This window comes from Ceratotherium simum, chromosome 17 (assembly GCF_057802395.1).
Source record: "Ceratotherium simum simum isolate JZ-2026a chromosome 17, ASM5780239v1, whole genome shotgun sequence".
Taxonomy (NCBI): domain Eukaryota; kingdom Metazoa; phylum Chordata; class Mammalia; order Perissodactyla; family Rhinocerotidae; genus Ceratotherium; species Ceratotherium simum.
This window is the reverse complement of record NC_141916.1, coordinates 14,393,593-14,405,810: the sequence shown is the minus strand read 5'-3', so window position 1 is coordinate 14,405,810 and position 12,218 is coordinate 14,393,593. Positions and strand designations below refer to the sequence as shown.

Genomic DNA, 12,218 nt, shown 5'->3' with positions numbered 1-12,218 from the left:
ATTCCAAATATGTGCTAGTCACTTTCATTAGTCCTAAAGATCTAGCATTAAATAAAATCCTTCCCTTAGTGGAGCTTACAGTTTGGTGAGGGTAACAGACAATAAACACATAAACAAATAAAGAAATAATCAAATTTAGGAGTGATGTGAACAATAAAAAAATCTACTATGTATAAAATACTAAGCAAGTGAAGGTGTTAGACAGTGGTTGAGTAGTGGCTGTCTTGGATGGCATGGTCAGGGAAGCTCCCCCTGAAGCATGCCCAGTTCTGAGATCTGACTGACACGAGAGAGCTAGTCACGTGATGTCCGGAGAGATAACCTCACTGAAAGATGGCACAGCAGGTGCAGAGGCTTTGAGTTGGCGGTGGGTTTGGGTGATCAAGGAATAGCAAGATATCCACTCACATAGAGCAAAATGAGTGAGAAAAATATTGATGCATAAATTCTAAGAGCACTGGAAGCGTAAGGAAGGCCTGACAGAGGATTGCAACCCGCTTACATGCTCTAAAACAGGACTGCCTTCGTTTTCTTTTGACCTGCTAGTTTGACCCACCTCTGTTGGGACAGCAAGCAAGGTGTTCATGGGCATTTTGAAGCAGACAAATACTGATGGCCCAGGGACCATTTCCCAATGGGTCCTAAACCACTGTATTCTCCAATTCAGCCACAAAATGATTTGGATCTAAGGCAGAACTGATTCACCTGCTTGAGGTAGGAGAGGGTCAGTGAAGGCTGCATTTAACTAGAGACGTATAGTCTCCTTATTGTTTTGTTTGTTTCCCTTTCATGTTTGCTTGTTGATATAACTGCACACACATTCTTTTAAGTAAAATGTGGATTGTTTTAAGCAAATACAGGTGAAAAACTCAAAACATAACATTTTAGCATTTATATGTATTTTCAGGCAGAAAATATTACACTATAGTCACAGAATTAAGCTTAAAGTGGTAAAATAAGTCAAATCACAAATTTTCTGGTTTTCCACTATGCCCATTCCTCTTCCCACAGATTCAGTTTTCTTAACTTTCCTCTTAAATGTAATCTAGAACAATGCTCCATAAACTAACAGATGCTTTTTAAAGCTGTGGGGTCCACCAGAGAAGGAGACAGAAGCTAAATGTGACAGTTACATATAATTCATCACGGAGATGATTTTACTTTAAGTTGAGGGATTCATAACTAAGGTTATTCAGAAAAGATTGGGGAAGTTCTTCCATGACATTTTAACTACACGTAAACCTTAACTTTTTTTTATCACTGTCCTAGTTGTAAATCTTTTGAAAACTATATATATATATATATTTTTTTTTTCCTTGAGGAAGATTGATGCTGAGCTAACATCTGTGGCAATCTTCCTCCATTTTGTATGTGGGTCGCTGCCACAGCATGGTTTCATGAGTGGTATGTAGGTCCATGCCCAGGATCCAAACCTGCCAACCCTGGGCCACCGAAGAGGAGTACACAAACTTAACCACTATGACACCAGGCTGGCACCGAAGACAATATATTTTTGCCAAATAATTTTGTTTGGATTAAGTATTCATTATATGACCATATAGGTATGATTTTATATATATAAATATTCTTTTTCTGTGAATAGCACTAATATTTATTATAAAGGATTATGATCTTTTATTATCATGAAAGAAATAGGTTTGATATAAATTTCCTTCTTATTTAAAAATTATCATTCTGTTCATCTTTTATTTAATACATGATGAGATCACTTACTAATATAAGAATGTTGATTTTGCTCTCATTTTTGAACCCTCATTTATTCATTCAGTAAAGTGTTTCTATTATGTAGGATACAATTACAAAGTTTTTGTTTTGTCAAAAACTTGCTATTTAAACAATGGAAATTTCAAAATATTAATGTTCTTTAGTGAATGCAATTGCTTGATTAACTACTTTATAAGTTAAAATTTTTAGTCTTAATATCTAGAATCTCAAACTAGAAGATTACATTGATATCTTCAAAATATCTGACACACTAGTTATTGTTATGTAGAAATGGAAAATCGTTATCAATTGTTTGTGTCCCCAAGATTTATTTCAATTAGCTGTGGCAATATTACAATTTAATGAACTATCTTGTCATAGTGGAAGTAGTGTCCTAATATTTCTCTGAATATAAAATATTTTTGTAAAATTCACTATTTATACATAATTTTTAATTTCTCAAACTCATTTACCTGTACTCATTCTAAAGTCATCGAAATAATATATTCAGTCATAGAGATCCATAATTACAATTGACACTTAAATTTACATTGTTAGTACATTAATCTAATTATTCATTAACATAACAGAATTTTCAATATAATCACACTGGCTAGCTGCATAGCACATTATAAGCTTTAAATATACAATTTTCTCCAAAAGTGCAAATTGGCTAAAGTTATAATATTAGGAACGCTGAAATTTTCCAGATATAATTTTACTAGACAATGTCTTCCTAACTTGGCAAAACTGCCCTTTTTCTGTATTAAATATTTCTGGAATTTTTACCTTGATAAGGATATGAAATGTGTAACTATTGGTAACCTTTTACATATTATAATATGAAAACACACCAATGTACGTAGTGAAACAACTGTTAAAATGAAAACAATTTTATGATTTTTTGATTAGGAAAAAGCATTCTCTTAGTAACATTTCTTCGTTTCTGATGATGGAAATATTAAAAGAAAATTCTGAGGAACTGTGTGCATAAACTTAATTAGAGCATCTGTTTGCATAAAAACTCTATAGCATTCCATAAAATAAGGCTATGAGTCTAAAAATAAGTCAAAAATATGTTTTGCATTAAAATTTTTACCAAAACTATACAATTTTCTGGCCTTTGTATAAAAAATATAAAGGAATAGGAGCCTATTCTTATGGGCAATTTATTTATGTTAAAATTGGACGGATAAAGTGTACATACTTGATATAACTCGAAAATAATTTGAGTTTTTGACCCAGTGTTAATGGTAAATTTTATAAAGAAGAGGAGAAACAATTGTTGTCAATTGGGATTGTTAGATAAAATTGTATGGAGAGCTGAGCTTGAACTGACTTTTTAAGAATTGTTACGTGTTGGGGCCAGCCCCGTGGCTTAGCAGTTAAGTGTGCGTGCTCCACTACTGGCAGCCCGGGTTCGGATCCCGGGCCCGCACCGACGCACCGCTTCTCCCGTCATGCAGAGGCCGCGTCCCACATACAGGAACTAGAAGGGTGTGCAACTATGACATACAACGATCGACTGGGGCTTTGGGAAGAAAAAGGGAAAAAAAGGAGGAGGATTGGCAACAGATGTTAGCTCAGGGCCAGTCTTCCTCAGCAAAAAGAGGAGGATTGGCATGGATGTTAGCTGAGGGTTGATCTTCCTCACAAAAACAAAACAAAACAAAAAAAACCCAAAATTGTTACATGTTGTTGGACAGATCGTGTGTGCAGGAAGAAAGCACAATCACTGAGACTGTTTTGATTTACTATGTCACCAAGGACTAATCCATATACCTACATTAAATGGTGATGGCATTTACTGAGCCCTTGCTATGACCCAGGAACTGTAAGTAATATGAATCCCAAACACTTTATTAAGAATTAAGAGAAAAATCTATACAGGCTTTGAGTTTCAGTAGGTGCACAGAATTATTACTCAAAGTGAGAAAGTTGATATAAGCAAAAACTACAAAACATAAATGAAGAAGAAAACAACCAAGCTCAATGTTACCCTTATAGTCCATACCTTGGATTATATTAACTTTGTTGGCTAATAAACTAAAAGTTAAATGGCTAATTTAAGAAATCTCAAATAAAACCTACTCTCTAAATTTCCTTTAGATTTGTCTGTGCACATGCAATAGCATCCAGTAATGAAGAGAGGAAAATCAGGATAGAAAGAATAAGAAAAACAATATAAACAAGTGGAAAAATGGTGAGAAATAAATATTGATACAATTTAAAAGAAATTGAAAATGTCCCTAAGAAGCAGGACTTTATTAGTTCTCAAATAAAATAGGAAAATGTGTTAATGTTTTCATCAAAAGGTATACATCATTTTAAAAATAAAGGGTAGAGGAAGATTCAAGTTTTGAATTTTACTTCTAATTGTTTTTGACCTTGATTTTATATTTCAACAAAAATCTAGAACCTTTTGTTTTATTGCAACCTTTACCATTATTATTATCTTCTACCTTCATTTGTCTGAAGTTAATGATGGGAAACCAAACGTCAGTAACGGAGTTCATTCTTCTTGGGTTGACGAATGACGCCAAACTTCAAGCTGTGCTTTTCCTCTTTCTGCTGCTAGCTTATGTCTTCAGTGTCATGGGGAACTTGACCATCATCACTCTGACCCTGCTGGATTATCGCCTCCAGACCCCTATGTATTTCTTCCTCCGGAATTTTTCCATGCTGGAAATATCTTTTACCTCTGTCTTTGTTCCCAAAATGCTAGTCAACATTGGAACTGGAGACAAGACGATCTCCTTTGCTGGTTGTTTCACTCAGTACTTTTTTGCCATCTTTCTGGGAGCAACCGAATTTTACCTTTTAGCTGCCATGTCCTATGATCGCTACGTTGCCATTTGCAAACCCCTACATTACACAACTATAATGAGCAGGAGACTCTGCATTCGACTTGTCCTATGTTCCTGGTTTTCTGGTTTTTTGATTGTCATTGTGCCCCATATAGTGACTCTCCAGCTGCCTTTCTGTGCATCCAACATCATCAATCACTATTACTGTGACTATACTGTCTTACTGCATTTATCTTGTTCAGACACACATTTCATAGAAGTGATTGAGTTTGTCGCTGCTGTGGTTACCCTCAGCCTCACCTTAATGCTCGTGGTTCTTTCCTATACGTACATTATCAGGACAATTCTGAGAATTCCTTCTGTTCAACAAAGAAAAAAATCTTTTTCTACATGTTTCTGTCACATGATTGTGGTCTCACTTTCATATGGAAGCTGTATCTTTATGTATGTAAACCCCTCTCCTAAGGATGCAGCAACTTTTAACAAGGAAATGGGTATTTTAAATACTTCAGTTGCCCCTCTGTTGAACCCTTTCATCTATTCCCTAAGGAACAAGCAAGTGAAAATAGCCTTTAAAGATATGGTCAGTAAAATAACGATTTTTTTCAGAAAGTGAAACTGAGATTCTTTATCAAAATAGATAATAAATGTTTAGAAGACTGTAGGTGTACATTATTGTAATTTAAAAATGTTTTCTGTATTTTATTATTAATATTCTTATCTGAATATGGAGACAGTAAAACTGCTTATTTAAGTAAGCCAGTTTTATCATGACTTACTGTTCTTAAAAATGTACACCGGAGGGCTTCCGGTGGTGTAGTGGTTAAGTACTGGCGCTCCACTTCAGTGGCCTGTGGTTCGGCGGTTCAGATCCTGGGCGTGGACCTACTCACCGCTCATCAAGCCATGCTGAGGTGGCGTCCCACATACAGCAACTAGAAGGAGATACAACTATGACATACAACTATCTACTGGGGCTTTGGGGAGAAAAAAAGGTAAAAAAAATGGAGGAAGATTGGCAACAGATCTTAGCTCAGGGCCAATCTTCCTCAAAAAAAACAAAACGAAACTGTGTTTAAAAAAAACACAAAATTTAGAGGTCTGTGTATGTGTATGTGTCTGTGTGTCCTCCAACACTTTTGGACTACTTTTCTTCATTTGTACCTTACTTTTAAAGAAAAAGTTTCAAGGAAAGTCAGAATTGGAAGTATGACTTCTAACTATTTTTTACAGGCAAATTTTTCTTATCTTATGCGTTACCATATGGCCTTCAATCTCTGTAGTGTAACTGAATAATTAAATACATATCTCGAAGAAATTACTTTAGTTTTTTAATAATAGCTCATCATATATTAGTGAATTGATATAAAGTTGGTTATTTTTAAGTTATAATGTTCATATTTTACTTGAGTCTTTCCACAATGATCACCTAATGAGAACCTGGGCATACTCAGTGTTTGAGGTAAGAAATCTCTGAAGAAGAGAAAATCAATATATGTTCATTTCAATGTTGATGGGAAAGTGCTTAATGATGATTTATACACAGATTAAACTCTTTGAATGAATCCATGAAAGAGATAAAGGGATGATTCAAATTTAAACTAATTAGAAATATGTCACTATAGCAAATTTAATATAATTTATTGTTGTAGCTAGTCACTGTTTTGGTTCTTATTTACAAGAATCTGGAATAAAACTATATTAACATTATCCATGGTGTGAATGATTTTATAGCCTTAAATCACATTCTTTCTAAATTTTATGCTAAACTTTAAATGTTTATAATTTTATATCCTTAGGCAAGGTTTCAGTCACAAATAAAAGATGACATTTTCTGAACATTTCTTGTCCATATTAGTTTTTCAGAATCCATGGACCAGATTCATAATATAGGTAATTTTAAAATTTAAAGAGGCTATAGATGTTCTTACTCCAATACCTTCAAGACACAGATGAAGAAAACTGAGTCCTAGAGATGTTAACAAATTTTTACTAAAGGGTATAGTTAATTAGCGCCAAATTTATCCTCTTGAATTATTTACTCATCCGTGTAATGATGGAGAATCTATTAAGTAGCAGAGATCCTAAAAGAGTACCCTGGGAACCATGGAGGAGAAAGATGATTGAGAATGTAGAACTTGTCAATTCCTATGCACCTAGCCACAATTACATCAAAAAAAAAGACTTAAATGCCTAACAGGCAACTAATGTTAACAAGTGAGTTAGATTGTTACTTTGTTAGTTATTTAGATCAAGAAGTAATTGACTCACTAGTTTACTTGTCTGTTGTTTGCTGTTTTAAACATCATTATCAGTACATTAATCATAGTCATCCATACATTATTTTACCTGTGGTTGTTGCTCAACATCAGAAGGCAGGTTAAAGAATGATGTACTGCTAGACATTTTATTGACAGAGATAATTTATTTTAAAACATGCAAATACACACACACACACCCACAAACACAAAATTTAAAAAGCCAATTCAGAGTAGCCTATTGAAACTCAACCCAGACTTTTTTCTGGAAGAAAAGTGGTAGCTAATAAAAATTGCAGAAGAGATGAATTAGCATAACATTCCATCAACCTGAAATACCTATTATCTAGAGATTCTGTGAGTCTACAAAACAGTAATAAGCAATAGTCATAAGCATGTTGCATTTCAAATTCCAAATTATTCAGGAAAAAATACAAAAATATTCATTTGAGATTTAATGTTAAGTATTTCGTTTTTGAGTCTTTGAAAATCAGCAGCACATGTTGACTGAATGATCTTGTTATTCAGAAGATTGAATTCAACCAAACAAAAATATCTAAGAACATCATGCTAAAATACCTGTAAATCTGTAGCAGAGAAAAAAAAGTTATCGTGAACTAAGGATCAGGGTTAGGGAATCCTAAGACATCCAAAGGAGTAATTAGAGGGAATAATAATTGAGTCCTTAATTCGATTAGAGTCTGAGTTGAGTTCAGACTGCGTTGCACTGATGTTTTCTTTTGTTTATTTGTTTGTTTTACATTTTTATTGCTATATATTATGCAAAATAAGGTGCAATCATTAAAGTTTATAACTTGAAGAGACTTGACCTATATATACATATCTGTGAAATCACTACCAAAATCAGGATAACAGACTTCAAATGTTTCCTTAGGCACTCTGACAATACATCTCTGGAGGCTTTGTAACTTGGCTAGACTGACCTACTGTTCTAGGATTTCCTTTCCCTACTTGTTTCCATAAGAGAGATTATTTGGGCTATTTCGAGGGTGGAGTGAAGCAGAAGTCATTTTGTAGCTCACACAAGTTCCTTATCTGTTGGTCTATTTTGTTGGTATGTGACGGCCGCTAGGCTTGTAATTATTCCATTTTCGCCTGGATCTTTTGTCATCTTCTCCAACTCTAGATCCAGATATGTAGGTTCAGCTCCATGACAAAGTGCCCTGGCTTCCATAGGGAACCAGTAAACCTGAGTTCAGAGGCAACAAGAACTAACACAGGTTGCAGTTCTTCCTCATATTGTTTTGCCCATGCTAGACGCAGACATTACACTCCTCTCAAAACTGACCTCAAAATAGATCATGGACCTAAGTGTGCAATGCAAAACTATAAACCTCCTAAAAGAAAACACAAGAGAAAACCTAGATGACTATGGATTTGGTGATGATCTTTTAGATACAACACCAAGGGCATAATCCATGAAAGAAAGAATGAATTAGCTGGACTTCATTAAAATTAAAAACTTCTGCTATGCAAAAGATAATGTTTAAGAGAATGAGAAGACAAACCATAGACTAGGAGAAAATATTTGCAAAAGACACATCTGATAAATGACTGTTACCCCAAATATATATATAAAAAAACTCTGAGAATTCAACAATATGAAAACAAAAAACCTGATTAAAAAATGGGCTAAAGATCTTAACGTACACTTCCTCAAAGATGATATGCATATGTCAAATAAGCACATGAAAAGATGATCCACAGCATATATCATCAGGGAAATGTAAATTAAAGCAATGAGAAACCACATTAGTTAAAGTATACGAGAGGATAGTCAAGGAGGACATGGGTAGACAGATAAATAGACATAGTATTTGGTGATAAGATACTATTTTGAATCTAACTGGGGGCTCTTCCTTTTGGTCATTTTTCACACTTTTTTATTAGTTTTCAGCAGAAAGAAAGATAACGACTGAAATAACAAAGCAAGCAGTTTCTCAAGATCTGTCTACGGAAAAGAAAACATAGGTGAGCATGGAGAATTGGGGATGCTCCATGGTAGAGAGTCAGGGAAAGGGGCAGAGAAATTATTGTGTACCTCTCTCAGACTTAATGTGACACAGTATTGAGGGCATAAGGAAAGAAGAAATCTGGAGGCTGTTAAATAAACAGATTTAACAAATTTATATTTTTTAATTCTTCAAGTAACTTTAGATGTGGATGCTGTTATACACCTTTTTATATGAGGAAATGAAAATGTAGAGACATTATGTAACATGCCCAAAGCTACACAGGAAAAAACAGAATATGAAAACTAGGTCTGATCTGTGAGCTTATTTTCTTAACTCTTAAGTTAATGATTAATTAGTATTACTGTTTTATTTTCTTTCTCATTTTATGGGATAGCATTTCGCTGGTCATAGACTCATAGTTCAAAAGTTAGAAGTCATTATTCCCTTCTACCTCATTCTCATTTTATCAGCCGTCAATCAATATTCAGCTTAGTTTACTTGGCATTTTAAAGAGAGTCCCTCTCTTCACTATCTCTAACAAGACTGCCTTTGTTAAAGCCACCATAAACTCTTACTTGGATGACCACACACTCTCTGTGACTCTCTTCTTCTCCCTAAGAATATTTGTCTTCCACAAAATTACCAGTGTGATTTTTGTAAGATGCCAATTTGAACACATTGCCACCTTTCTTAAAAATCCTATTGCTTACCCCCGTCTACAGAACAAAGGTCATTTTGTTGGCTTATGGTATACATCTGCGTGATTTACATGAATTTCCTTTTAAGTCCTATCTCTCACTCCCTGTCTTGTGCTTTAAAAATCACTTATTTCATGCAGTTCACTATATAGTTGTTTATTTCCCTTTGTGCAGAAACCCTGTCTAGTTCATCTTGCTCAATTCTATTTATTTTTAAAAGTGTGCTTAAGAACTTTTCCAAGACCATTTAGACCACTCACCTCTAGAGGTTCCACTCTTTTTGTATTTTCTATATATGTCTTTTCACTGGGTTTACCACGTGGCAGTTTAGTTCTCTATTCAGCCGTTTTTCCCTCATTTGAAGATTTTATTTATTTATTTTTCCCCCCAAAGCCCCAGTAGATAGTTGTGTGTCATAGCTGCACATCCCTCTAGTTGCTGCATGTGGGATGCCGCCTCAGCATGGCCGGAGAAGCAGCGCGTCGGTGCGAGCCCGGGATCCGAACCCGGGTCGCCAGCAGTGGAGCACGCGCACTTAACCACCAAGCCACGGGGCCGGCCCTCCCTCATTTGAATTTGAACTTAAATACAGAAATAATTTTTCCCTAGGGATTTTTCATAAGGCAAAGATTGCGTCAAAATTCAAAAAATACAAATTTGATGAATGCTCACAAAAGCATACACAACAAAAAATAAATTATCTTTACTTTTGGTTTATTTTCATTAAAGTTTCCTTGTGAAAATGACTTTCAAGAATAACTTATTCAAGCTGAGAAACCATGAAATAATTGTGTCACCCATTCAGCCTCTGGACAATTAAGGGTGACTCACTAAGCACTCAAAAAGATTTCTTCAGTAATTCTGATATTTTGTACTGTCTGCTTATTACGTCATATTTTGTTACCTCTACCAAATACATACATATGCACATAACATATGCTACTGACTCAAGATAAGCAATACATCCTGAACATCCTAAGAGAGTCAGCAGAAAACTTGCAATATATTTCACCTAAGAACAAGTGACATGGCAATAATTATCTTTACCCAAAATAAAAACGAAGTTCCAGGAAAGCTGTTCCAGTCCAAAATCAACAGCCAACAAAATGTAGTCCAAATGTATTCTTCAGCTGTAAGTTCTGGAATTTAAATAAATAAACTTGCTAAGAGTAAATGTTTCTTTTTTTTTTTTTTTTAAGAAAGTTTTTAAATATTTTATTTATTTATTTTTTTCCCCCCAAAGCCCCAGTAGATAGTTGCATGTCATAGCTGCACATCCTTCTTGTTGCTGTATGTGGGACACGGCCTCAGCATGGCCAGAGAAGTGGTGCGTCAGTGCGCACCCGGGATCTGAACCCCGGCCGCCAGCAGCGGAGCACACACACTTAACCGCTAAGCCACAGGGCCGGCCCTAGAGTAAATGTTTCTAAGATCAATGGGTGCATTCTTCCAGTTAATTCTTCCCTAAATTGTCATAATGTCCAGGTCTTTCAGTTATATTCACATAAGATAGACTTAAATAAAAATATGTTTTCCCAGGATCTTTTCCAGAGCTTTCTTGACATCTTTGTTTCTCAGAGAGTAAATCAGAGGATTCAACATGGGAGTGACTATGGTGTAACGTGAGGAGGCCACTTTACTCAGCTAGGGAATTTGTCAGGAGTGAGATACATAAAAAAGCCAGCACAATACAGCACACTCAAGACTCCCAGGTGAGAGATGCACGTGGAGACAGCTTTCTTATATCCCTCAGTGGAGTGTATCTTTAGATCTGTAGACACAATATACATATAGGACACAATAATGATAACTATGGTAGGCAAAATAATAATGCTGCATAGGAAAAAAGAAATCACCTTACGAATGTAGAGATCAGAACAAGAAATCCTCTGCAGTGGATGGTCATCACAATAAAAGTGGTCAATGGCCTGAGAAGCACAAAAGGATAAAGTCAATGTCACGCTGATCTGAAGAACTGAGCTGATGCAGCCACTAAAATAGGAACCAGCCACCAGCTGAGAGCAGAGACGTGTTGACATCTGGACAGAGTAGAGGAGGGGGTTGCAGATGGCGATGAAGCGGTCACAAGCCATGGCTGCCAGGAGAAATCCCTCAGTCACAATGAAGAGGACAACGAGGAAGAGCTGGGTCACACAGCCTGCAAAGGAGATGGACTTGCTCTCAGATCAGAAGTTGATCAGAGCCTTGGGTGCAATAACAGACGAATAGAAGAGATCAATGAAGAGAGGTTGCCTAGGAAGAAATACATTGGTGTGTTCAGCCGGGGATCAGTCATTATAATGACCATCATCCCAACATTCCCTAGAAGGACCATGGCATATACGAGGAGAAATAGCAGGAAGAGGAGGATATGGAGCTCTGGGCGGACGCTGAAGCCGACAAGAATAAAGTCAGTCATTTCTGAGTGATTGCTTATTCCCCTGTCACCCATGGCAGAAACCTGCTGAGAGGCACAAGACAAATAAATGAACTCTTGGCTTTGATTCTAGTGATATAAATACTCCCCTAAATGTAGAAATAAACTGTTTACATCTTAATTAAATATTGCATAGAAAACAATTTTAATGTCATGAAGAATCAAGAATTTGGATTAGATAACACTAGGCTCCTGAAACTGTTATTCTATGAAGCAGTGAAGTTAGTTGATCATTGTATTTAAATCATACTTTTGCAGGGATGTCAGCAAGAATGTAGCCTATTTTAGTGCTTAATTTTACTCACATTCCCAATTTC

The 12,218-nt window shown here is 35.6% G+C and overlaps 1 protein-coding gene and 1 pseudogene across 1 annotated transcript; one reads left to right on the top strand and one right to left on the bottom strand.

Moving 5' to 3' along the window:
• Positions 1–4,206: 4,206 nt before the first annotated feature.
• On the top strand, positions 4,207–5,148 carry LOC101394302 (olfactory receptor 6C4-like). Its single transcript, XM_004429462.2, has one exon. The coding sequence runs from the start codon at positions 4,207–4,209 to the stop codon at positions 5,146–5,148; it is 942 nt and encodes a 313-aa protein (XP_004429519.2).
• Positions 5,149–10,979: 5,831 nt separating this feature from the next.
• Positions 10,980–11,962, bottom strand: LOC101403577 (olfactory receptor 9K2-like; annotated as a pseudogene).
• Between the last annotated feature and the right edge of the window lie 256 nt (positions 11,963–12,218).